This window comes from Lates calcarifer, linkage group LG21, assembly GCF_001640805.2.
Source record: "Lates calcarifer isolate ASB-BC8 linkage group LG21, TLL_Latcal_v3, whole genome shotgun sequence".
NCBI lineage: Eukaryota > Metazoa > Chordata > Actinopteri > Centropomidae > Lates > Lates calcarifer.
In genome coordinates, this window is record NC_066853.1 from 22,783,864 (window position 1) to 22,811,662 (window position 27,799).

Below are 27,799 nucleotides of genomic sequence, written 5' to 3' on the forward strand. Positions count from 1 at the left end.
TTTTCGTTCAGCCACAGCAACATACAACCTATCACTACTTTGTAGTAGCATTAACTGTTTCTCAGCAGGGTCACGTTTTATAGGAAATTTGAAGTTTCCGATTTGTTGAAATTGGTCATTGTGGATTAAGGATCCACAAATATTCTGTAAAGACTGTTGATGCTGTTCTGTTCTGCAGTCTGATAAATAAAGATCTGACCTTGACGGTCATTAAAAAGATCACTATGTGTGAGCTCTGGGGAAAAAGGGGAGGGAAAAGAGCACTGGTGTCTATGTAGCACAGCAGGAATCCTACATAAAGGGCACAGGGTGCTCACAGCATGCACACTGGTCTGCTTCTGTGTGAGAGTGTGTGTAACTATGATCTTTGCTCTACCAGAGGTTGTGTACAGACTTCATGATAAACCCCGTGTTGGCAACCAACACAGAGGAGGCAAACTCAGGGTTACAGTTCAGACAGAAAGCTTGATCTCTTTTAAGATTTTGACCATGTTCACAATAATGTTGACAAATTTGAAGACCATGTTTTGTTTCCTCTCTTTTCCTCCATCCACAGCAAGCAGGCATCTTACCCTCTCAGAAGGAGATGTTGTGGAAAATGTTCTCATAAGTGAATAAATCTAAAAATACTGGTCTCATGACGTCGTGTGGATGGGGAAAACAAATTTAGTGAGATCAACAACTTTTCACATACAAAGCCAACAATCTGCACTTTCCCCGAGTGTTAAGAAGCTTATTTAAAATGTCAGTATCACTGACTTTGAGACTTTGATTTTCAGTATTACAGTTACTGGCCTGGTGTTACTGTGTTGAAAATAAAAGCTTAACAAAACTGTGCTATAACACATTAGAATTCAAATCTACTACAGTATCCATCAAGGAAGGTTATTGTGACAGAAAGATCAGAATAACATTTAGTTAGAGTTATGTCATGCTCAGAATAACCTGGTCATGGCAGCAAACTGTCACTGAAATCCTGTGAAGATGACGGTGGATGATCCTCATCATGAAACCTAGACCCCTGCTGAACAGGCAGAGTTTTGGACCAGTAATGCAGAGAGAAATTAAGATCTGTGAAGTACTACTCCTGTCGACAGGAGAGTTAACTATCTGGTATTGTAATTTTACAATAAAACACGCAATCACAAAGAGACTCAAGAGGCAAGAGTGACTGTCTTTGTTTGTTAAAATGATCTGTGTGTTCAATCACAGTTCAGCTGTGGCAGAAATGAAACACTCAACAAGTACAATTGAACTAACTGTGAAGGAGAAACAACAGCTCAGTTTTTTTGGAATTGTGTTCATTTTGGACGATTTCAGACATCAGGATTTATAGCACATCCGATGCCACCATTTACGGTCAGTCTGGGAAGTTGCATGCCCCATACTGCAGTAGTGCATGGGCATGTAGCATGCCAGACTTTCATGTAGGAGACCTGAGCTTCTCATCAGAGACTTTACATTTTGCGCAATCTTTCTCTTGTAAATCTTTTAGCTGCCTTATTATTTTCATTTTCTTCAACCACAGTCTTTCACTTATCTCAACCATACCTACATATAAAAAGAAGATATCATATTTTTTCACAGTTTTGGCATTTCAGGTTGCAAATTTTCAGAAAATTACCTGGAATTTGCAAATGGAAAACTATACATGCTCATGGTATTTTCAGATTGAACGATTGATAGTGTAGTCTTGGCAACTCAGTGGTGTGTACAAGTGTGTACAACCTTTAAATCTCAACCCCCATTCATGCATCCTCTTGTTTCACTTCTGTCCTGAGACCATTAGTATACTCCAGATGCCTGTCACCATACCAACCACCTCACTTTGCTATGTGCATCTGTTTGTTGCATAAAGTGTCAATGTGCATCTGACAATGAAAGACTTATAGCTGCATGTGCACTCATGTCCTCTCCCCATTCCTACACCTGCTCCAGCACAGCACCTCTGTTAGCAGTTAAATATGGCTGCACTGTGCTCATCCTCACCCCTCCTCCAGCTCTACTCTTTCCACGGTAGCTCCTTTTCTTTCCCCCAGAGGAGATTAGTGTCTCCTCTATGAAGTACAACTTGACCTTAACCCTCCCTCATTCTCTCCCACACTGCCTCTAACACTCCCCTCATCACCATTTGATGTAAATGCAAATGATTCATCATCCTCCACTGATACAGTATCAGCAGCCCATGTCTGGGGTGAAAAAAAAAAGACTTTATGGAGTGGTTCTCCTTTCTGACGAGTCAAGTACCTCACAGGGGCTCTTTTAAACATCACTGGAACATAATTTAATGTACATAGAGTTAGGTGAGACTAGAGGTGTGTCAGTGTCTTTCTAGTTAAATCTCAAAACACTATCCCAGCTGGCTTTTTCACAAAAGAGTAATTGTTATTCTTATCCTTTCTCAGTTTCCCCATCTCTCCATGTTTTCCACCCCCCTGTTCTCTCTCCCTTTGCCTCTCCTCCTCCTCTTTTGTGGACAGCAGGCATTCAGTCTCTTATCAGTGGAATCAGCCAAGCACAGCCACTTTTGGGCCGCAGATAGGCAGGAATTGGCTGACAGTGTGGAACCGCTACTGAGAAAGAGAGAGATATTAAAGATTGGGGGGGGGCAAGAGAAACGACTAATCGCAAAAAAGAATAAAAACAAAAGATGAGGTGTTTGTTTTCTTCATAGAAAAATACCCAGAGATAAGATAAGAACTTTTTCTCACAATCACAACATCAGATGCAGTCTGTCTTTTGTACAGAATAACATATCTCCCATGCCATCTTCAAAAACTAGCAAGCTTGCGTTTATGTGTGACTTTCAGAAATCCTTGAGGCCCCAGCGCCTGACTAACTTTTCTGTCTCACAGTTACAAATAATACACATTTTGTTAAGTCCTCCTACATATTAATCAAGTCTCAGCTCATTTGAAAGTAAGATTGCATTGCAGCTAATCAAGCTGGAAGCTGATCATCCCCAGCTGTCTGCCTCATCTCCTCTAAGGTAAATACAGTCATTTTTGATGAGGTAGCTTTAGCAACTGGACCCAAAGCAAGCAAAGTTTATAAAACACACACCTGTGTAGTAAGATGTATGCCAATGAAATGGTCGTTACCTAAGCAAACTAACAAACACTTCCTGTCATGTGATGTCAATAAAACTCATTTGTGTGTTTGAGGATTATGGGAGATTAAAATTGCAGCTAATGTGTAAAGATATCTAATTTAAGGGTAAATCAACACAGAATCACACAAGCTAGAAAAGTGCTGATGAACTACTCTCTATGGCATTGAACTTTCAAGGTTGTTACAGCCTGGTCAGGGTAGAACGGTTCAATTACACCAAATAAGTAATTGTTCTGCAACATTGTTCTGATCTTACAAAAAGTACCTCTAAAGTAACTTTAAAGTTTCTTGTTTCACTTTGCTTTTCTGAGGCCATATTTTTCTCATGGCATCATGGTAATAACTTGAGTAATAATTACATTACATGAACAGTATTTAAATGACTATTCATCCAGCCTTAACACAAATTGTTTCTATTAACTGGTATTCACAATTGTTGGGGAGTCATATGCAGTGCAACGTATATATTGCAGGATTGATGCCTGCAGAATATGAAGTACAGGACAATATGGATACATGGTTGGTAGCAGATAGTGAATGAACTCTGTGCAATGTGTTAAAGTGCAGGGGAAGAAATATAGGTGGGGGAAGTGGTAGTAATTTATCCATTTTAATGCATCTCATTAATAAGGAACAAGAGGCCCTGTAAAATGGAAAGTGGTAGAAAAGAGGAAAAAAAGGAAAGCAGAGGGGGAGGAGAAAGAAAGGGATGAAGGGAAGATGGTGGGGCGTAATCAGACTATAATTAAACCACTCTCTCATTCACATTGAGGGGCGTGCATATGCACACAGATAGGATGCTTACATGGTTACATGGTGCATGGGCACACTGTACAGATAGATACTGCTGCTCTGTACACTTCACTACAAACAACAGATAAACTCACATGCTCAGATGCATCACATATACTGTAGTCTATCTTTTACTTGATTTTCATGCCTGGACTGCAGTTTCGTGGCTGCACAAAGACTGCAGATCTAAGGCATGCTGGCATTTTGGTGACCTTGAAATGCACCTGCCTGTTCATTTGGTATTTCTGTGCCCTGCACACCTGGCATAGCGAAAGGGTGAGAGGGCTATAACAATGAAATGGGTGTTGCATGTAAATGAGGTTGTGATGTTGGTTCTTTTTTTTTTCATTAGAGCTCCATTAAGCAGTATTTTTGACATGAACGTTGACTCTTTACAAGTTGAAAGAGTGCCTATTGCCATCACACTGAGAATCAACACCAAACTGCAACTGTAAACAGCTTTCAAAAATTCCAGTTCATTATTGGACATTGACAAACTATGTGGTTAAGTCTTCCAAAGGCAAACATGCAGAAATACAAAGTAACTGAGTGGCTTGGCAAATAAGGTTGATCTACCAAACTAAGGAGAACCAGATATTATTTCCCACAACTGTGCTAGTGCTGAAAATCTAGTGAATAATGGTCTGAGGTTTGGCAGGAGGCGAAAGAGGACATTTTTTCATTTCCCCCCAGCTTTACATTATTAAACACTGATCCATAAATTTCCACCAACATTGTCTGTATACTTATCTAGAGTTGCCAGAACTGCAACAACTGCATGTAGTATTGCCTTATATTAACATGTTTTGTTTGAGTTGCACCTGAACTAATGCATTTTTAATTTGCAGTAGATACAGATCTTGCTGGATAGTCATGTAAATAGACTCTCCAGAGGTAAAGGTCCTGAGTCCTGATTATTAGGGGAAATAGCTGATTTATGCAAGTATGCCAAATACACAGACTTTCCTCTCACAGTTGTGAAGTTAGTGACAATGCTGTCTTATGAAAACAGCTAAATCTAAGATACCATGTTCTAGTTATACATGTGTACAGCTTCAACCTCAGCAAACTATGGCTGAAGAGTGTAATACTATTACGCCAGTGGAGCATGACTGAGAGTCCCAAATCATGGTAAGCTATACTTAGGCACAGGTATGCACTGAGCTACTAACATCAGCATCCTATCAAGCTCACAATGAAAATGTTAACGTGCCGATGTCTAGTTAGTTTAACATGATGGCATTCTAACATTTTTATTTGGCATGGATCACAAAGTACAGCTTAGGCTGACAGGATTGTAGTTTTGCAGGTATCAGGTGATAAACTTAAGTATTGGACAAATTTTAATTTTGACCTTATCCTGGTGCCAGATGAAGAGTCAATGTCTATGCCAAATATCATGGCAAACCATCCTATAGCTGTTGACATTATTCCGTCTAGTCAAAAATGGCTGACCAACCATCATGCCAGTAGATATTGCATCCCTAGAGCCATGCTGCTAGCATGGCTAAAAACTACAGTAGGAAAAGGTGGTCTGTCTCTGCCTTTCGAACTGTCAGAAAATAATACTTTACTTTGGCAATGACTATAAACCAATTTCAACACTCTTTATATGTTAGCCCTGATATTACTCAATCTTCTGCTATGCTGGCCATGAAAGTACAGTAAACATTAGTTACCACCTGCTGCGCACATTGTTTTTATTGACTGCATTTTGCGTCATGTACTGTCAATTGTGAAAAATATGCCCTCTGTCTCTTTCTCACTGACTGCTCATGGCTCAAATGTTGCATTAGCATAATCTAGCACAGGAAATGTGCAAGTCATGGGGGTGGGGGGGATTATCATTTGAAAGGTTATCTGGATTTCCAGTGACTCACACGCTTGCATGCAAACACATCAGCACCAAAAGGAAGATAGCAAGATAATGTAAATGATAAAAAAATAATATTGGTCCAAGATTAATGCGTAACATTTATATCAGATTGTATAATTTGGCATGTCTTTTGGCTCCACTGTAATCAGATTAGTTTGAACAATTGATGAACAGCAGGTATGAGGATTTGATTAGATTATAGTTTGCCTTATCTGCTTTTATTGCAGCAATCTTTTGCTGACAGCTGACATGCTGCTAACATGACCTCCAGAAACCACCCTCGGATGACTGTCAGAGTATGACTGACAGCAGCTTGACATAGTACACTCAATAGACTGAATTATGTATATGTAAAATGCATATACGCTGACACTGTGGGCAGCATATATACGCCACATAGTGCACACATGTTACATAGCTGTTGGCGGTGGATAAATTTGACAACTGAACTCTCTTTTGAGTCATCAGTGATTGCTCCATAGAATTATAAATAGTCAAAAGCAGTGGCATAAATTCAGTGGACAGTTGACTTGATCAATTTACAACAAGCAAAGGAACCTTGACGAAGGACCTGTAGCAGGCATCAATTGAAAAAACCTTCATCTAGCCTTCCTAGTGAAGTTTAGTAAACATGTGAGGACACAAAAAATAGAAGATTAGCTTGTACCGAGAAAAACGTTCCTTCCTTTTCTCCTATTCATCTCTCTCTCTCTCTCTCTCTCTGGTCCAGCAGGTTCAGCTGCAGTGAGCAGCCATGAAAAATGGATGAGTGTGTTTCTCTTTCTCTCTCTCTCACTTTTTTCTTTTCCCTTCACCCATCCCTTCTTTCTCCCTCACTGCAGTCTGATCATGCATAGCTGTACTATATTTATTTTGCCAGCAACGAGAATGAAGGACAGAGTTTCTTTTTTTTTTTATCTTGTTGAAAAGAATAGTTGGAATATATTGAGCAGAAACAAGCGAAGAAAAAGTCATCACTCCTGCCCACAAAACCATGAGCGGGCAGCACTAAGAAGAGTGAGGGTCAATGAAGCTTTAGGTTTTTATCATTTTCACACCTGCAGCCCCCATACACACACACACACTTACAGAAAACCCCACATTTGCGAGCCAATACACCACAATCTTTGACACCTTCTTGATTCAGCATTTGTGAATTGTTTGATTCAACATTTGGATTTGTGAGTAGATTTGCTCCTCTTTAAGCCCCAAAATATCTGTCACAGTGTGTGTTTGTATGTGGGTGATGGAGACAGGTGGTTTATACACAGCCTGAATGTGGCGGCATGAACAGCATATCATTTGAAAATGAAGGAAGACTGACCTTTCTCTAATCAACTGTGTGCGTACATGTGCGTGATATGAGGAGATGTATTCCTACACCATAAACACATTAGCTGATATTTATCCAGTTGTACAGATGAGAAGTGCTGAGCTGGAATCGCTGACTGAATTTGATCATCGTATTCACATTAACCTGAATGACCTGATCTGACTACGGATCAGCGCGCTAGCTCGAGGATGATTGATGAATACCAACCACTGAACGCAAGCTTAGAAATGACTGTGCTGACTGCAGGTAAATCTTTATCAACTGCCAGTAAGATGTATTCCCTTTTGTTACGTACGCTCACGGGGGCTTTGGTGTGCTTGGTGTACACATGAGATACAAAACACATACAGGAAAAAACTACTGCCATATCCATTTCATTTTAATGTCCCATTATTTTAATGTTCCTGCACCTTACCCCCTATGCAACCTGCCGCTGCACCCCCTTGTCTCTCCCTTCTCTTCTGAAATTGCTTCAGCTCTGTATTCCTTTTGATGCTAAGAGGCCTTTGAACTGCAGCCAGCATCTTTACGCTGTGCTCTGTGGCGAGTCTGAGAGAAACTCAAATATTCATAGGAACCAGACCTCACCTGGAATACTGATGGACAACACACTGCACTCTGGGGGCTGGAGCACATGTGTCAAGCATGGGCCATGGATACAGTATGTGAACTGTGTTATGGCAGTAGCCATAAAAATGGTTACAGTGCTACCAGTAGGAAGGGTTATGTCATTTCATTGCAGTGTCTGATGAATACTACTGCAGGGTGCAAGGACTTTCTTTTATTTCCTCGAAGGTCATCGTCGTGGTTATCCTACTCTGTCTTGTTATGGGGGTGACTGTAAACATTGTTATAGGGGTTGCCCAGAGGTTTGTGTTGAAGTTCATGGTGAGGTCACAGCAGTACAGTAAGACTGTCATACAATGATGTGGTTTCCCTCGTGTCGATGATCCTGGCTAAAAGCATAGTGTGCTTTAAATCTAGAATTTGGGTTTTTGAAGAAGCTTAAAGGACAGGTGTACAGATGTTCAAATCAATACAAAACAATAGTTGGGAACCCATATGTATATTGTATCTATTAATACTGGCCTTTAAAAGAGCCTTATCTAAAGTTCTTTCATTTTAAGTGATGGAGGACAAATCCACAGTCCTCATTTTGTGAAAAAAAAGGTAGTTAGTAGTTTATCTGAAGCTAATATGAGCAGCCTGAGTTAGACCAAGCAAAGGGATATTTTCTGAAATGAGTCTTTTTGGTATGAAATTCCCTCTTGTGTTTCCTTGACAGTATTTTCCTGTTGAGCTTTAGAGGAAAATTTTTTAACTAAAAAAAGAACCTTTATACTCAAAATGCTGTAACTTGTGATTTGTCCAATTCAGACAGTCCTCCAACTTAGTCCACAATCATTTAGCTTCCTTGTCCTCTCTCTCAGACACCATAGACCTCTAGGAGCTTACCAGTGGCAGCCATAGAGGAAGTGTGTCCTCATAGTTACATTAACAAGCACACAGTTAAGGTTGTGGAATGGTCATGGCTTGGTTAGGTTTAGGTACAAAAAATACTAGGATGGATTTAGGAAAAGACCATGGTTTTGGTCAAAATAAATACTTCCTTAAGGTTAGAGGACGTTCATTGTCATGGTTACAATAGTAAATAGATATATATATATATAGTTTGCTTCTGTCATAACTACTATGGTTGCTAGATCTTGCTGAACAATAGACTAATAAAAATAGACCAATAAAATGTAAAGGTGGACAGTTTTGCTAAAACCTGATATTCAAATAAGTTTTGGGATACAATTTTGCACCAAACGAGGACTGTTGGATCTTGCCCTCTGTCACTTACATTAAATGCATCAGGAAGACACATGTAAAGAGACAACATTAACAGAATGAACGATTACAGTAAGCAAAATCAGTTTCAGTGTATATCAACATGAGCACCTGACTACTGTTATACAACAGACTTTGAAAAAAGGTGAACCTATCCTTTAGCTATTTCTGCAAAACGTTCATCTTTCTCATCTGCCATGAATCTAGCAAATGGCCAGTGTCAGGTGGTAGTCTCACCAAACCAAAGCCTCATGCTACGCATGGCTGTGCTCCATTATGCAGACTCTGGCTCTAGATTAAAGCCATTTTTCATAACCAAATATCATTTGGACTGATTATAACACAATAGGTTTCTTTTCCCTCGTGGTATTCAGCTCAATTTATCACACACTTGACAACACAGGCATTATACAGGTGATTACCAGACAGTAGCTATTCTAAGTAATACGTATGTTTTCCGCACTCTGAAAACTAAGTCTAGCAGCCAGTGCAGTGCTTTTTCACACTAGCAGATCCAGACTCTCAGCTCTGACATTTTCCATTGACTGTGAATGATGAGGAACATGCTGAGCTGTGTCTGCAGTGCCACAAGAAGTATGCATTAGTGCGATCATTCTTCATGTTTAGTTTGAGATTTTTATTTTTTTTTTCTGGACTCATCCAGTATTTAGTGCATGTTCCCTATAATGAGTTCTCACCTAGAGTAATTTATGATTCATCTTTTCTTCTGTTTTGTCCCTGTGAATCCACAGCTGAATACTTACCAGTCTTCACTTGAAGCAAATGAATAGAGGTTGTCAAATTATAGAACATTTAAGCCTTTCTAACCAAAAGAACATTTCAGTAATCATAGCTATTTGAATTAAATTACTCCTTTCTTTGTGACTTGGCAAAATAATCAGAACCAGGTTGAAATGGGTGTAACCCAAAGTGATGCTGTTCAAATCAACACCATTTAGACTGGAGCTAGGAAGGCTGTAACACGATTACTGAAATGACAAGCAAGTTAGGAGTTAGCAACAATAGCAAAGGCAGGCAGAGAGGAAAATTACAAAATTACCTGCTTAAATCATCTGAGGTGCAACCAAGTGACTGTTCAGAAAAACAGGCTTACAGGAGGAGCACTGACTGACAAATGTCATGCTGTTTCAGGTAACATTGGCTCGAGCTGGAGTGTAAACTTCCCCAAATCCAGTAAAGAGCAGCTTGTAATGTTAACATCAGCTATAATAGCATCCAAGCGTGGCTTCCACACAGTGGTAGACACTACACATGAGTATGCTAGTCATGAATCAACCTTTATTTAATAATTTTAATTAAGACTTGGGTTAGTGCTATAGTTAGCCAGCCATGCTAACAATATCTTACATCAAAGCAAATAAACATATATTTTAACCCATCCCTGACACTTTTGCTCTTCTGGACTTGGAAAGGTGATTAAAAACACATGATCACCAAATTCTCTCTTCAGCTCCATGCACAAGGCCTTACCATATGGAGTTTGATAGGCCTGTTTTGCATTGGTACAATTGTGAAGCCATGATTGGATCCATCATTGCTCGAGGAAGGGGTTTAGAGAACAGCAAATTTGTTGTTACAAGTCATAAAATAAGTTGAACTGTGTGCAAGCAAGGTGTGACTAATGATTTTAAATGAATTACACCCATAGAAGATCTAACAGCCAGGAGGTCACTTTTTGGGGTGCAAAAACAAAATCATGGAGACAAGGAAACATTCCAGACAAATCTGTGACAAATTTCTTGAAAAGTACTAATCAGGCTAAAGATAGAAGTATATTTCCAGGACATTAAATTTGTCTCAGACTTTTGGAAGGTCAATTGCGAGCAGGCTGTTCTCAAAAATTGTGTGTCAGATGGCTATGGTCAACAAGGCCACCAAGAGGCCTGCCTGCCTGTGTCTGAATGTGTTTCCTTCATAAATTAATGTGTTGCTTTTCCATAACCATACTGATGGATTCTGTTATTGTCTGAGAGGCAGACAGCCCCACACATTTCTGTTTTTTTGTGCATCTGTCTGCCTGTCTGCCCCACCCTCCCAGCCGTCTGTCGCAGTGGGTCAGAAATGATTGGCCTCTGAGCTAGCCAACTGGACATGTGGGACAAAGAGCCATATGCCATATGTGGCACTATTCAGAGAGTGAAAGAAAAGTCTAATTTAAGCCTGTGTGCTCTCGCTCGCTAATCTCTGCTTCTCCCTGACTGAAACTGTCACGTCATGATGAGAGTGCAGACTCTGCAGCTACTCATGCTCATTGTGTGTTTGGCTTATTATGCCTTGGATCTTATTTTTGTAATTTTGGCTATCCTTTTTATTGGTGTTAATAGTACTGCACCCTTGGAGTCTCTCTTGTGAGTCTTTACAGGAGTTTCAAACTCCAGGTTTATGTATTTTGGCCAAAACTTACATTGCCATTTTCCCAGATTTCAGTAGTATTACTTTAATGTTGTCACAACCAATAGAAATGATGGCCTAACCTACATAAATATAATCCAACTGTATAAATCAGAATTATAGTTATCTCCAAAGTACTACATTTTAATTACAGAAAAATAAAAATATAAACAAATGTAAGATTTCAAGGTTACAAGGTTTCAGAAATACTCTGAAATACTCCAACTTCAATTAAATCAGTGTAATAGATATTTAACTGCTTAAATATTCTCCAAAATGACTTTCATTTACTCAGTCAGATATAATGTGGAACAGCCTGCCTGAAGATGATTGTAGCTTAAATTGATCTTTAAAAGTAACCTTTGATTAGAATGTTTTATGGCTGTTATTTGATTTTTTTTCTTTTTTCTTAATCAGCTTTGTTGTTTTAATTACCTTTTCCATTTTTTTCATTTTATTCATATTTCTTTTATCTCTATATGTGCATTACTCATTAACTTTGTGTTTGTCAGTTGCCTATGAAGTGCACTAACCTGTATGAAAGGTTTGATGGACTGATTGAAGTGTGTTATCTTTTCCAAAATGATAATGCTCCTAACTAACCTTCCACTGGAATACAATTACTGTGTTCCAGTGAACTGAATTGAATGAACGAACTGAACATGAACTGAATGAACAAATTTCTTGGTATGCGTGAGTATTTACAATACTTTCTGTGTGTGTGGGTGTGTTTGCATGTCCGGCCTCATAGCTCCCGGAGAATCACTGTTCCCGAGAGAGATGGCAGCACACAGCCAATCACTGATCACCAAGGTTGTCTCCAGTTCATTGCTGCATCCCTCTTTTGAAACCATAACTTCTTTCATCATAATAGCTGAGGGTGCCAACAATTGGATGCAGTTTTAAACAGGTTTTATATATCCTCATCTTGTGTCTGTGTTTTTGTGCCAGTGTGGGTTCTTTCTCAGCTCAGTGTATGTGTGTGTTTGAGCTGTGAGGAGCATTGTTGCTCCACTGGCTGCTGATGAGTCTCTTTGTTTTAAGTCAAGGCTACCAACACTGAAGACCTAAATCACTTCTCTCATACATACTGCCAACTCCCCCATTACTCACCAGCCATCGCTGTTCCATTCCTGGCTACCGGCAATTTGGCTTTTTATTTACCAGTTCCACTGGTAAAAAACACAGATCTCAAGGCTAAATAAGACAGAAATGAGGGGTCAGAGGGATAATGCGACTGTGCTCTGGTAACATGCTTTTGCCTCTGTACTGTGAAATAGTAGAAGCTTGTTTTACATTGTATTACAAGGCAGGTACCTTTTCAGAGCTCCTACAGTACTATACACCACAAACACGCCAGGCTTAATCTATTGAACCCCCATGTGTTTTCCACCTGAATTAATTTCCTGCCCAAAACAACTAAGTGCAACTTTTCAGGAAATTATGTGCAATAAACAATGTGTTTTTTTCCCTCTCCCTCAAGCTCATTCTCTTCAGTATAATGGAAATAAAAAATAGCCACTTGAACTTTGGCTGGGTTAAAAAGAGGTTGAGAGGATATTGTAATGCACAAAAAGGCTTTTTTCCCCCTCTCTGAATAACTGATTGTTTTAGCACTTGTGCAAGAGCCAAATACAGTAGGTTGGACCAAGGGTGCAGACGTGGACCATAAAATGAAGAGTGGTGGTCAGTGGGAGGAATGGCACGGTAATTGTTGGTCAGAATTTCCTGTGAATTTAAGTGTGCTTTGTGTTGTATAAGTGGGGACTGTGGGTGTTTGTGCTGAATGTGTGCTATTCTGTTTATTTTAGTCGTTTTTTTAACTAGAGTTACAGTCAACTTTCTGATATTGACATGTTGCTGTTCAGTCCAGGAGGCCTCCTGTATCACTGTCATTTTACTGCTTAAAACACGCAAACTAACACCATGAAGAGATGCAATCATATACACACACATACACACACACACACACACACACAAGTGTTTCTGTGCCACCACTTGCATCTTGTTGATCAGTCTTCTGGGAGGTGATAACTCTCCTCCTGCCTTCATCTGCTTCAGCTAGGAAAGCAGTTGTCAGTATGTTACACATGTCTGGAGCATATCCAACAGCCAAGCCCGATTGGCTACTGCCTTGGTGTTATGTGTGGTTGTGTGTGTGTCTGTGTGTGTGAGAGAGAGGGAGAGAGAGAAATAGAGACTGCGTTCATTTTAAGTGTGCGATCGAGCACATATTTATCAGGTATGGTGGGGGTTAAAGTGTGTTTGAAGCACTTTCCTCTTTCATGTACATCATTGCCTTCCAGGCCTTTCTGTTCTCACAGTTCACAGTCAGGGCTCCGTGGTCATGCACTGCAGCTCTACAGGTTCAACCAACAGAAAAAAAAACACTGCTGGACCAGTGACCGGTGAAACTCTGGGTTTGGTTTTAAAGATTCATTCTAGTATGACGTAGGATGAAAGAGGGACCCATGTACTGCACAGTGCAGCCTAGGCTGGAGAAAATTGGTGGTTATTAATCAACTGTGTGCCTTTCTGTAATTCTGTAATACAATTTTATTGAACATAAACATTTTTCAATGTCTTTCTCCTTCAATATACTCCCCTTCTACATCAACACACTGCTGCATTCAGGTCTGATCAAAGCAGTGCAGGAGGTCTTCTTCAGGAGGTCTTCTTCGGACAGTTGTCATTCATTTCTTAACTTCTGACATAGACTCAAAATGTGTTCCTTTGAGCAGGAAAAAGGAAAAAGTCACATGGTGCTAGATCAGGTTAACAGGGAGGGTGATCAAGCACTGTGATTTGTTTTTGGGCCAGAACTCCTTTTAATAAGGAGTCAGACGTTTTGGGACAACTTTGGCACATACTTTTGTCATGTTCCAATTTTAATGCAAAATTTGCCGAACAGTCTCTTTATCAATGGAGACCATTTCTGCCATCATTCTTGTACTGAGTCATTGATCATTTCAAACGATTTGTTCAATTTGTTGAATGTTTTCAGAAGTTTCTGATGTGCATGGGCGCCCAGAACGTTCGTCGTCTCTGACATCCCCTCTGCCTTCACAAAATCTTTTGTGCCATTCAAACACACATACACATGACATGCAATGTTCCCCATACACCTCAGTTAATGTACGAAAAGATTTGGCTGCTGTTTTGTTCAATTTCACTAAAAATTTCAAGTTAATGCGTTGCTCAACTTTTAAGCTAATAATTTTTTGACGCCTTAGCAAAAACATGTACACTTCAATCACTAGCTAGCAGCGAACTAAAGACGTCACTTACTGGAAAAGAAAACCCACGTGGTTTTATCCTCAAGCGCAGTCTCGTTATTCAATAGCCATACCTCATAAACTCCAAAGTCCATTTTCTTTGACTAGAAACAAGTTATGTAGTGTTGTCCGTGGCTGTTTTTTCTTGTTGGCCCCATGAACCATCAGGGCTTCAGCACAATGTATTCAGATAAACTACAGATATAAAAGAAATGCACAGCTTTTTTGTGCCAATATTCAGCTGGCAAATAACTGGCTCTACATGTGTGCAATAAGCTAGTGTAGTTTAATCTGAAAGTGTATGTGGGGTTAAATTGTACTGTACTCACCAAACCTGAGCAGGTGTACGCCACTTCTTATTAACTTGACAAATTATGTCATCTTGTTGATAGGTTTGTCAGATCATTCTGTATGGCAGGGACAAACAATGGATTTTGCTGTGTAATTTGGAGCACTAGCTGCATGATACAGCCATTATCAACAAAACAAAACAAAGTGCAACAGAGGCGTTAAAGCAACATAATGCATGTATTCTACCTATCAGCTTCAGAGCATTTTGATGGTACAATGATTTATAATAGGGATAATGGTGCCTCTGTCATTCCCACTCTGTGCCCTGACCGCCTGTTTTTGCATAATGTAACTTTGCTGGGTGGGTATGATCTCCTGTCCTATGAACAGTGTGTAACTGAGTTATAGTCAGTGGCCTAAACTGCAGGAATCAGACCCAGCAAGTTCAAGACTAATGCTGAACTGTAGATCAGATCAAAATCCAGTGTTCATCTCCAATATCCAGTGAGGAAAAAAAAATCAAGAATACCAGAGTTTTACTTGTTTGTTACAGTGACAGCACCTCTGGCTCCTGGAGCTGGGGAGCATGAGAAATATATGCTGTTTCAATTCAGTGAGTGGGACTTTGTAATCAGAGTCCCACTCGCTCAGACCACTTGGACTTGGAGCCCAATAGTATAAATGTGTTCATCCCTATTGAATTGAAAGTACAAGCATGGCAGCTTGATTCCATCCTTACATTTTACTGCACCAACTCATTTCAGTCAACGGTCTCCTTCCGACTCTTTAAAAAAGTTAATTTTTCATCATATAACGTGCAGTACTGTCCTTTTTATATCTGACTTGTCCAGTTTGAGTAGTCCAGGTGAGAAACCACATGTTCTTCAACTATATTTCTTTATTACCAACAAGCCCCAGTAACAGTGGATGGCAGCATACTGTCTGATACAAAGATGATGTCAGATTTATTCAATATTCTCCCAGGGACACATACAGTATGTTTGTGTCCTTGTTCTCATCACTCAACAGGTGACCAATAGAACAGTCTCCTCAGATGTTGCTCTCTCCTTCATACAGTATATGTCACCATTGCTAAAGATAACAGCAGCCCAGATTGAGTCCCTCTGCGTGTTGGGTGTGTTCCTCAAATCCCACTGTCATTATATTGTACCTGCATTTCCTTCTGTAACCTCACCGTCATCTTCACTTCTTTCACTGCTCTCCTCTGAATTCTCTGCTTTGGGAAATAAGGAGGAGGAGATATTACAAGGTTACAGGGTTTACTTTGCAGGCTGTCTCTCTTTTTCTCCTTCTTCCTTCCCTCCAGGATGTGGAGAGATGAACTAGTTATGTGTGTGTGTGTGTGTGTGCGTGTGTGTGAGTTTAACGGAGGTCCGGAGAGAGTCTCAGTAGGGATACTCTCTTCCCTTTCATCACATCTCCTTGCCCACTTGTCTTCGATTTTTAGAGTGATATGAGAAAGATAGAGAGAGGCAAAATGGAATGGACTGCCAGGAGGAATCACAAACAGTCTTAGAAGCACTGGGGACTAAGTGCTGTGAAGAACTAAGAGTGTGTGTGTGTGGGAGAAATAGATGTGCATACATCCATGTTACATAGAACTAAGATGAAAAGAACAACTGACCAGATAAAAGTAAGCTTTTGATTGGACATGTTTGAGTGATGAAAGTGTATGTATTTGGGACTGCAAGAAAAAAAAAAAAAAAAGGTACATTGTTCCCAAGGTCATGCTGCTATATGTGTTAAGTATTTCGTCTTCCTGCTCCCTGGCATCGTATACACAAGTAACCACACACATGCACATTTCTTTAACTAGATTACTGTGCATAGTGCACCTCAAGTTCCATAAGACGGTGGCCTTGATTTCAAAATCCCAGCCATTCTAAAAGGATTACGCCACTGACACTTTTATTTGCTCAATGTGTTTTCAACCCCCTGTTTCACAGCTGGCTCAAGGCACCGCATAAACTGTCCAGAGCAAAATTCTGCAGGGATCAAAAAGACCTGAGAAGCTGTCTCTTATGCAGAGTCCTTGTTCACCAGTGCACACACGCAGAGCTCACTTTAGGCCATCTGCAAATAAGAGACTCTTACTGAGCAGCGAGAGAGAGTCGAAGTGGATCAAATCAGAGTGTTTAACTGTGGCCATTTTCTATTCAGGATTTTATCTTTAGTTCTCTCTATACTTGCATGTGCATCCACCTGTAATAATGTGCAATGTGTACAAAAATAAATTAAGGGCAAAATACCATAAATAATAAAAAACCAAACCAAAACTCAGTGTTATATAGCATGATGCCCCAAAACTAAAGAGTAAAAAAATTGCACGGTTTTTGGTTGTATGCACAACTGGAGCGTCCCATCTCGTTCAAGTCTGCCTTTCTGAAATGTCACAGCCCTCTTGAACATCGTACTAGCTGAGAAAAACACAACAGGATACAGGTGGATTAGAAGAGACAAATTCATATAGAAAAAATCTACAAATGCCTTCCTGGATTAGCAGACTGAATTCCTGCCAACATCTATGATTATTTTAATTATTTAAAGAATAACTCCACACTAGATTTTGGGACTCGCTTTGTGCGTTGTATAAGGCACAGACCCAATGTCCCCACTGACACATTCATAGACATTGATGCATGCTCCCACTACATTTGCAAGGCCCCTGATGGAGGTCCCACTGTGATTTAGGCTTAAAACATGATTAATGACATTAGCACAATTACTTGTGCTCAGTATTAAAGTATGTAAAAGTTGTAGAAACTAGTTCCAAACATCAGGATTTTTTAGATAAATGTACCATCTTTGTCTTTACTGCTTTTGTTTTATCATATTGTTTCAAACTCGGTCAAAACTTTGCTGCGTAGGTGTATCTCTTGACATGCTCCCAGTTCATGTGTGTGAGGAAAGCAGGAAGCTATAAATGCCATATCTCAAATTGTACATACAAGAATGGACCAGGATAATGGCTCTCAAATGACGCACAGATGGAACATTTGTGACGGTGTAGCCATTTGATAAAGAGGGGTCATGATGGTAATGGCAAGTGCATTTTCAGCTCCTATACATCCACTCCCGGTCATTTGAATGGATGCTTTTAGTTTGTGTGTGTGTGAGCATGTGTGTGGATGTGTGTGCGCATGTGTGTAATGTAATGCATAACACTCCTACATCTCTTTCTCTCTCTTTGTTTTTCTCACTCCTCCCCAGGGGCAGGGGGGTGGGGTGGTGGGGCAGAGTGACTGTGCAGTCAGCCTTTTCCCTATCTCTGCAGGTTAATAAGCCCCCATCTGAAAGAGGAGCATCACATACAGTAGCACAGCCGCACAGTCACTTAAAGCACAGACGCAAACCCAGACAATTTGTATAGTGCTTCTTCCCCCTACCTCCTCTCTTTCTCCATCTCCTCTTTACTCTTGTATTCTCACTCCAGAGGGAGGGTCTACACTTCAGCCAAGGTGGATGGAAAACAAACTCATGATAAAAGCCTGACCTTTGTGTGGGGTCTATCATTTTGCTGCAGGGACAATGTTGAGGGGTAGAAGCGAGAGAAATGTCAAAACAAAAATGCCTTTGTTCACTGAGGTACAAATAAAGCTGGACTTTGATTTGTGGCAGCGCTTGCCTCGTCTCAGCGTTTCTCTTGTATGTAGTGCATGGTACGCCTGCTGCCGTAGGGGCGCCATTTCAGTTGGCGCGTCTATGGGTCATGTCAGAGGGTAGGGACAAACAATCTATATGTTTGTTCAGGTTGGAGGAATTGTTGGCTAAACCCTAAATGAATTGTGATTTTTTTTTCTGCTTATTTATGAACCTTTGAGCTCTGTCTCTTTGTGTGTTTTGCTTACCGCGGTCAGAGCACTCGCCGGGTGGTTTCACAGGGCAGTGTTTGCACATGCTGCTATGGATTTGTTGGCATCACTGTTGGCTCAGACGCTATGGGTTCCTGCTGCAACACCGCTCTACTCTCCAAACGGCCAGTGAACCTTCCCCACCACCCTGCCGTGCGCTACCACACACACACACACTTGCACACACTAGACATCAGGCACCATGTGCTTGGATCACGGCCAGAACATGCAACCTGCCGTTAGCCACAAAAGCACCACGCACACATACACAGAGATGGCCAGGTTTATATTCTACGTTGTACACACCTACACACTCACACACACCTAGGGCAAACACAGGGTGAATCGTTAGGTTATTCCACTCTAAACAAAACTCAAAAAAGCATAGTGTGGTTTTGCTTTATCTCGCCCTGCCCAGGGCTATGAACAGCTCATAATCTCAAGAAACTAAATCCAAACAAAAGGTTGAACAGGGTGCAACAGGTGAATTATTTCCAGGCCACTTCATGATTTTCAATTACATCCCAGAGGTGGACATGAGGTGGTTTTTTTGGATGGCATAAAAGTGCGGAGTTTAGTTTCCATAGCATGTCCTCCAGAAACTGTTCTGAGATGAGAGGACAGCAGAAGGGGCTCTGTATGAAGCATAGCAGAGGTCAGGATGTCAGTGTCTGAGAGGGACTGTGGAGGGCTGGCCTCAGTGTGACCCAGGTGTTTTGGCAGGAACACAGTTTCTTTTGCTGTATGCTCTGACTTAGTAATGAACTCACTTGTATTCTACCCAAGCACAAAGCTTTCTCGTATTTATTTGTTTGAGCTTTGGCAGCCGCTGTAGTTTGATCTTGTATTTGGTTCCCTTGTTCTATTTAACACTGCAAACACTGGCATGATGGTATAAATGAGCTGAGATTCACCTCTCATCTGCTTTCAAGATCCTGGTTACTGTCGAGTTCCACCATTTTTCTCATTCATTATTATATTCTAACATGCTGTCAGTCAGCCTCTGCTTCATTCAAAAGCTGGTATCTGTTCTTTTTAATTTCATTAGAATTTCCCACAACTTATCCAGTACATTAAATGCATGTCTTTTTTGTAATTTTTGGTCACATAATGTAATATGAAGGGGAAATGAGAACATGAAAAATTGACTGTGTTCGTTATTGTTTTTTGCTTATTAGGTGACAAATGCAGAGACACCTACTGGCAAGTCTGGTTTATGTAAATAATAAGTATAAAGTACTCTGTGTAATAGACAGAGGGATACGCATATTGAAGGTGATACAATACCATGCATTTTGACAACAAGACAGAGCCTCTCAATTACAATCATGCGAAATATAATTTAGTAAAGATTAAAAACTGAAATAAAACAATAATTAGATAATTAAAGGGGCACTTTAATCTTCACTTTCATTGATTTTACAGATAGAGTACTACTCAACTTGCAGAAACATTTGTATACTGTCATCTGGGGCTTTGTAGGGAGCTTTCCACACGTCTGAGAAAATAACCCTGTCGAGTTTAAAAGATGTTAGTACTCAGCAGGCAGGGAGGACGCAAAACTAAATCACTGGAGTACCCCTCTAATGAAGCTGAGCTAATATATTTCAGAAATTAGAAGTCAAAATAAAAATTTCATGCACTATGTAATGTCAGTTTTATTAGCCTTTAGACTACATGTGTTACCCTTTAGTCTAGCTGAAAATCAAAATCAATGTTAGCAACTTGAGGACTCAATGTATCTAGATGAGAAATCTACTTAGAAGCTTTCATATTTAATAAAGTCCTCTCCCGGCAGATGGTTCCTGTCAGCTCACTCTGAAGCACGAAGCCAGTGCGCCGAGTGCAAAGAAGATTAAAGTTTGCAAAGATCTCCAAGGTTCAACGAAGACACAGCTCACTGTAATGATGAAGTGGTTGAGTGGAAAGAAAAAAAAATAGCTGAGACACAGCTCGAAGTTGGCGGAGTGGAGAGGTTTCTCCATAATTTGCAGTGACCCGCTGATGGACATCTCTGAGCCTCTCCGAGCTGGCATGAGCTCCCAGCTTGCCGTGTAGCTGTAATTGCCTGTTGGTTGCAGTAATGGCTGGCTCTCTGCTACGTTTACTTTTCATTATGCTGATGTATTCATCACAGCCCCTTTTGTTGACCTTATCAATCAGAGTTTAATTTCCTACAAATTTCTTTTTAATTACAACTGTTTCTCTTCCTCCCCTGTCCCCCTGGGGCCTGTTCAGATTGCAGTGCCTACCCGTTAAGAGGTGGCACCTGTCAGCGCAGTTACAGTGGCACACCTTCGCCTGGTCAGAGATTAATCAGCCATTATAGCACAGCCGCCATGCTCAGAGCCTCAAGTCAAATCCACGACTCTCGGTTTAATTGACAGTGAAATGGCGGAGGGAGATAGTCCCGCTGACCAGCAGTCAGCGGTAAAGGGCAGCTGAGTTCCAGCATTCACCTTTCAGCTGTCACACTAGCTGATTATATTAGTCTGTACAGGTTTGATAACTGTATCCCTCAAACCCTGTAATTAAATAGATTTGAAGAACAAAAATGATTCAGTGGCCTTTAAGTCCACTCAATTGAGAAAAGACAAGCAAGCACTTATAATTGACACGTATTAATATTACACTTTATTCAGTTGCTAGAGCAGAGAATATAGATCAGCTGAAAGCGGTAAAAGTCTTATTAAACAAAATAAAGAAAAATAAAGTTAAAGGTTAAAATAAGGTTACTTTCTGAGCAATATTATATTAAGTGAAACAATTTTGTCTTGTCTGCCTTGAAGCCAGTTAACAAAATTCACCCTGCTGCTTTTCCCCTGTGTGACACAGTAGCAAAAGGTCATGGTATTTGAATCCCAGCTCATGTCTAAATAAGAAAACACAACAATCTTGTATGAGCACTTTCCTCTGCTTGTTTACACATAAAACAGAAAATGGTGTGCATCATTCCTGCTCTCTCCTTAAGATGTTAAAAGGCCTTGCATCTTAAGCTGGTGTTGTTCAGCCACAAAGTTTCATAAGATGCTGGCAAGCTGACCTCCCCCCATTCACAAACAGAACTTATCGCGTGGTGTTTACTGAATGCTTTTAGTAGCCAATGAAGGTGTTTGCTTTTAAAAATTGGGGTCACTTGGAGTGCAGCTCAGGCCTCTTTTGTGTGTGTGTGTTTATGTGTGTGTGTTTGCTGATTTTTCTGTTTTTAAGCACACATCCTATCAGAGGGTGTCTGAGGCCTGAAGGAGTCGTAGATGAGCACAGCACAGTTCAATCAAAGTGTCAAAAGGACAAATCTTCTCATTGGTGTGTGTCATTACCTCGCAAAGGCTTGAAGACCTTTAGTGAAGAGAGCAACTCTGAGAGGTGCTGCTTTCTGACTCTACCTGCAGAGTTAAATGATGCAGCCAAACTCGGCCGTGTGTGGTGTCATGTTCCCTTTATATCGACTCGAGGATTAACTGCATTTAGTTGATTCAAGTGCCCATGGAGTATGTAGCTAAGCACTAAGTATCAAGGCCTTCGTGCTGGCAGCCGTGACTTCAATCGCAGTAAGCCCTTGCAATGTTTCCCCTAGGAATCTCTGGAACTGATGATCTGGCTCATATCTCCACTCCCATTCTCCCCTCCACCCCTTTTCGACCTCTGATAGTCTGCATTATTTTCACGAAGAGAGGAGCATATCCATCCACTTTGTGAAAATGACTTAGGGGCATGTCTCAAGCTGTCAGTCCATGGGCCCCATTCTATTAAGACACTGTCAGCATTGTATTTCTTACCAGTGATTGGATGAGCTGCTGCTGTGGGTAAGGGGTGGGGTTGACATGTAGGTGGCACCCCATCGAGAAACTGTGGCGATTATTGGAGGTGGATTCTTCTTTAATGTCCTCATCACTCCTGGTGAAAAACCATTCAAACCCACACACACACAGACCAGCAGGGCTGTGAGATGTCATTAACCTGTGATGGCAATTGTAGCTAGGCCACGTTGAGTGATGGAAAGATTCACTGGGAGTAGTGACATCACAGAGGTTATCAGTGTGAAGATATCATCAGACAAAACTGTGATGTTCAGTCGTCTGCCACTATTGTCACAAGTTGCAAAGCTTATGACTCTTAATTTTCTCAATTTTCACTGCTATATCAGGGCACTGCAGCTGGATCGCTTTGCGCTCTCACAATAGAAAATTTTGGTAATGCTGATAACAGAGCATTTAGGTCAGTCTGACACTGTTAAGTAGTCACGGTGAGCAGCATCAAAGCTTCAAGGATTTAAAGGTCAAGAGGGCTCCTAAGCTGTGAGAAGACTGAATATGAAGTTGGATAGGCGCCTTCAGTTCCCCAGACTCCTCATTAATTGTCACGCATGGTGCTCAAATAGTGTTATACCCTGTATTACACATTTATTGGGGTTGTGGACTTGTCCAGAGTCAGAGCAGCAGATTAGCTTTTTTTTAACCTGCTTTCAAATTTCTTGCTTTCTATTTTTCCTTATGATTACACACTTCCACTGTCCTGCTGAAAGAGGAGATAAGTTGTTCCTGTTTTGTTCCAGAAGCCAGTTCTTAATTAAGAACCAGTGTACTAATTATTCTGTATGTGTATCACAATATATTCCACAAAATACCCCTAAAAGATCCTTTTTCGACAGGTTTGTCTCTTTTAGCCCCAGCTTTGGCAGGTATGGCATGTACACATCACGTTTCCCCTTGAAACTCCTATACAGCAGTGTCAGCAAGCTATTCATTTTCTAAATGACATGGTTTGGCATTTAAAGTTGAAATCCAGTATCATTTTACCCCTCACTGTTGTAGCAAACTCATGCATATTTATCATGGCCTAATAGACTAATGTGTTCCTATCTCTCTTCGCATGTAAATGATCCCTCCTCTGTATCGGGGCCGTTAGCCATGCTTTCTGGGCTGACACTCATTAATATGCATCTCTGCAGTGTTAGCATGTTTTCCATAGGTCTCACTAGTTTCTTACTGCTACCAAGAGACTTCATCTAACAGGTTAGAGATGCATTCATTTCAGTTTATTTAACTGGATGTTAAGTTACACGACAAACTGAATATTGGTATGGTAACTTTTTTTTATACAATTGAATCTTCATTGGTTTGCTAAGTATACATCCCTACAACTAGCACTAAAAACTGCATAAGATGAATTTTTCAATCATTTGCCACAGACCCAAAAGGAAGTTCCAAGAGTTTAACGAACAAAACTAATTTTACGTAACTTAACATTGCTGACTATTTTTCCTATTTAGTCATTACTTTTAGCTTTTTAGCCAATAACTTGAAACATTTATCCATTACTTTTTGGTAGTAATTGCAAGTGTTTGTTAGCTAACTATTTAAACTATTTATCCATTACTTTTAGCTAAGTATTTCTGACTTCTCTTCAGGTTGCTAACTAGTTAGGGTTAGGGTCGGTGTCAGTGTTAACATATCATGTTAATGTGTTGTAATCATTACATCATTACACTAATTGTGCCATATACAGTATGTATATAAGGTTATTTTCCTCTTAACGCAGATATGTCAGTTTATATTTTTTTTATAATTTTAAAAAAATCTAATTAGTTAAGTTACTCCACAGTCTTTCCATAAAACCAAAGTACCTCCAAGTACAACTGATTGGGAATTGCTGCTTTAGAGCGATAGAGTACTGTCAATCAAAGCAGAGAAAACATGCAATCACATTGTATGGAAGTGATGAAAATAAAATTAAATGCAGCTGCATTTGTTTCACAACAACAATGAAGTGTTCCTTTTGTGCTCACATTGAAAGAGTATGATGCCCTGTAACATTTGTCTGTTTGGGTTGCTTGGAAAGTTCATTTTTAGGATTGCCAAGTGGCTTTTACTGGCATTCAGTGAATAATTGAAGTAGTGTGTAATAATGTTTTCTTGATTAGCACTTAGAAAGATTAATATTTCTGGTTTTCCTTTCACTGAATGGAGAGTAATTATTGCCTATGCATTTCATTTAAACCGCGTTTTTTAAAGCAGTGTTTCTCAGGGAACCTTAAATTACCGCTTTCCTTTGTGTCATTTTCAATCCATCAACTTGAACTTGAACTTTAAAAAGCGGACAAAATGTAACTGTGAATGGATTTTTTCTGGCCCAGCTAAAAAGCATTAAGAAGGACTTAAGGGGTTCCAGTTTTTCTGTACTCTTTTTCTTCTTCTTTTGAATATAAGATGGGAAACAAATGGCAAGTTGGTCGGCATGGTGCTGCACACAGCCCAGGGGGCCGTTACTCATTATGGCCCTTAATCAGGCCCTCAGCTCATGAACTTTGTTTTGACTTGGCCTTGGATACAGTTTTCTGCTGGCAGCACTGTGGTGGTCATTGATCAAGCGTGGCACTGTGCTTTGAAACCTGCAGGGAATGTTTGAAGGAAGAAAAGAACAAAAGAGAAAAAAGAAGTAGCAGGGGAGATTAGCAAAATAAGAACGTCTTGTAGAAACTGAGGCTGGAGGAGCTTTGCCAAGAACAGAGTAAGATGTGCATGTATTCTTGGTGCAGTGTACTGTATTTGTCAAAGTTACACTGTTTACCTGTGGATAGTTTTTCAGTTGAAATGAAATTGAAAATGTACTGTTTATGTCAGCATGCTAAGACTGACAGTTCTGTTGTACCTTGTAGCACAAGTATTTCACTGACACCTCACACTCTCTGCCTCCACAGTGAATAAACACAAGCCGTGGATTGAGACATCGTACCATGGGGTGATCACTGAAAACACTGACATCGTTCTGCTGGATCCTCCTCTGGTGGCCCTGGATAAAGACGCCCCCATTCCTTACGCAGGTATGGTACATTGCAGTCCTAATGGATGCCAACTGGAGAACGATCATAGCAATATGGGTAAAGGTGGGCTACCTCAGAGCAAATGGGAGCAGTTAATGATGATGGAGGTGTTAATCCGCACAGGAACACATAGCTGCAGGATGTACTTACATTAAGGATATAAACCATATAAAGCTGTCATGTGATGTGATGTGATATCATGGTGACGGAGCTTAAATTGGCTTCATGTAGTATAACTCCTGCATCACAGCTTTTTCATAGTGTTGCTGCGCTGTGCAGCAACCATTTAATCCAATAATTTCCAGGAAGCACACATCACAGACAGGACTCATATTTCATATTTTTTTAATGGAAAGTGGTCCAAATAAGGCCCATGAAGGCTGAGGACACTGAAAAAAGGAATCAAACCGGATTAGATTCTTCCCACTTTGTGACGATTCCAGCTCATCTAAAGGGTGCCAGCTCTTGTGGGAGGACGTTAGCTGGAGGCTGTTGGCGAGCCCGGCCAGCCTATCTCCTGCCAGGTTGCTAATGTGGCCAAGGCCCTAGCATGGGTCTGCGACACAGGGCTGGAGCCCACTCACCGAGGCCCTCGAGCTGGGCTGGATGGATGGATGGATGGAGAGGAAGTGAATTTGTGTGCAAGCGTGCAAGTGTGTATGTTTACTAAAACATTTTTTTTCATTCTTTGCTATCCTCTGTGTGTGTGTGTGTGTGTGTGTGTCTGTGTGCACGTATGCTGTGGCATGGCCTGAGGGGGCTCACTGTAATGGCCACCCTACAGGGAGAAAGAGAGAAAATGATGAGACAGTAGGGAGGGTAGCTGGCTGACCAGCATATGTCCTCTGGCTCTCCACAGACTGACAGCCACACAACGAGAAACTGCACACACGGACTCACACACACACAGTAGGCAGAGCATGTGGGTATTCCTGGATTTCCTACATGAGAGTGCTGGGATTTCTCACAAAATTATTAACAAACAGGAACGTTAACATCACCAGTCTGACTTTATCTGCCTTTCCTGCTATCTCTTATCAGTTCTCATTTCTCTATTGCCACTGTCTTTTTTCCCCTAGTTCCCACTCCCAACATAATTTATATATCTCCCCTCCCTCCCTGTGTAAATTTTGAACTACCCAAACAAACCTACACACACTGAACCACTCCCCCTCTTTTCTCTACCTCCTAAAGCAGTGATTTCCAACCAGGCAGATACGGTTCAGGGCAGTAAACAGTTATCCAGTAATTGGCTGAGGTGAATCTGAGCCTCTTCCACCAAATTGCTGGGGTGGAGTGGCAGGGCAGTGCACAGGTAGAGGTTAAGCCTCATTTATTAGGGCAGCCAGGTTTTAATTACAGTACATCTAAGACACAGACAAGTGATGTCTGACTGGCGGCGCTCACGCTGCTCAGTGGGTGATTGCAAGAACCATAATACACTGGAAACACCTTCATTTATTAGCTCATGAAATCACACCTGCTTCAGCACATTAACACTGCACATATTTCAAAGATGTGATTTTTATGCACATACATATCCAGCAAATATTGTATTGTTGAATATTTGTTAATATGCATGACTTGATAATATTTTTTCCATCTGTTTGTACCTGAGAACACCTCACAATCCAGATTAATTCAGCAGAAAAATACCAATAAGCGCCCACTATTTCCTTGCGAGTTTTTTACATCACTCCAAACCTTTCCAGTAATCGTCTCGGAATGCTGAGCAGGGTGCAACCGTCACCACCCTCACTGGTCTGGAACAACAGGAAATGTGGCACTGCTGTGTCTGGAAGCTGGTGAAGACTGACATCAGCCATCACTGCAGTGCTACAGCAGCTCACAAACTTCAAAATCACAGCGACAGCATGTCAGAAAGAGTGAAAAGCACAGGTATAGATGAACTCACTGCTTTATGCACGAATACTATGCTAGGTCTGACAAAATGCAGGTTTCTTGCCCTAGGAAATGGAAAATACAAGAAGGTAGGTGGTACAAACAGATATATGCAACAGATGACATCAAGAAAACACACTTTGATGTGCATCTTTAGCTTTCTACCACACCTGAGCCTATTTTTTATTCATGAGTTACACATGTATTCACAAAACTTGTCGGGAGCTTATGCTTCTAGTCTGTCACAATATATAACTTTATTAGTTGACAAGTGCCTGC

The 27,799-nt window shown here is 40.6% G+C and overlaps 1 protein-coding gene across 1 annotated transcript in view; it reads left to right on the plus strand.

The window, feature by feature from the left end:
- Window positions 1-27,799, plus strand: part of LOC108888214 (calsyntenin-2) — a 233,152-nt gene that overhangs the window by 65,560 nt on the left and 139,793 nt on the right. Inside the window, exon 2 of the mRNA XM_018684112.2 lies at window positions 25,496-25,618. Coding sequence (XP_018539628.1) covers window positions 25,496-25,618 — 123 coding nt within the window. The remainder of the gene's footprint in view (window positions 1-25,495; window positions 25,619-27,799) is intronic.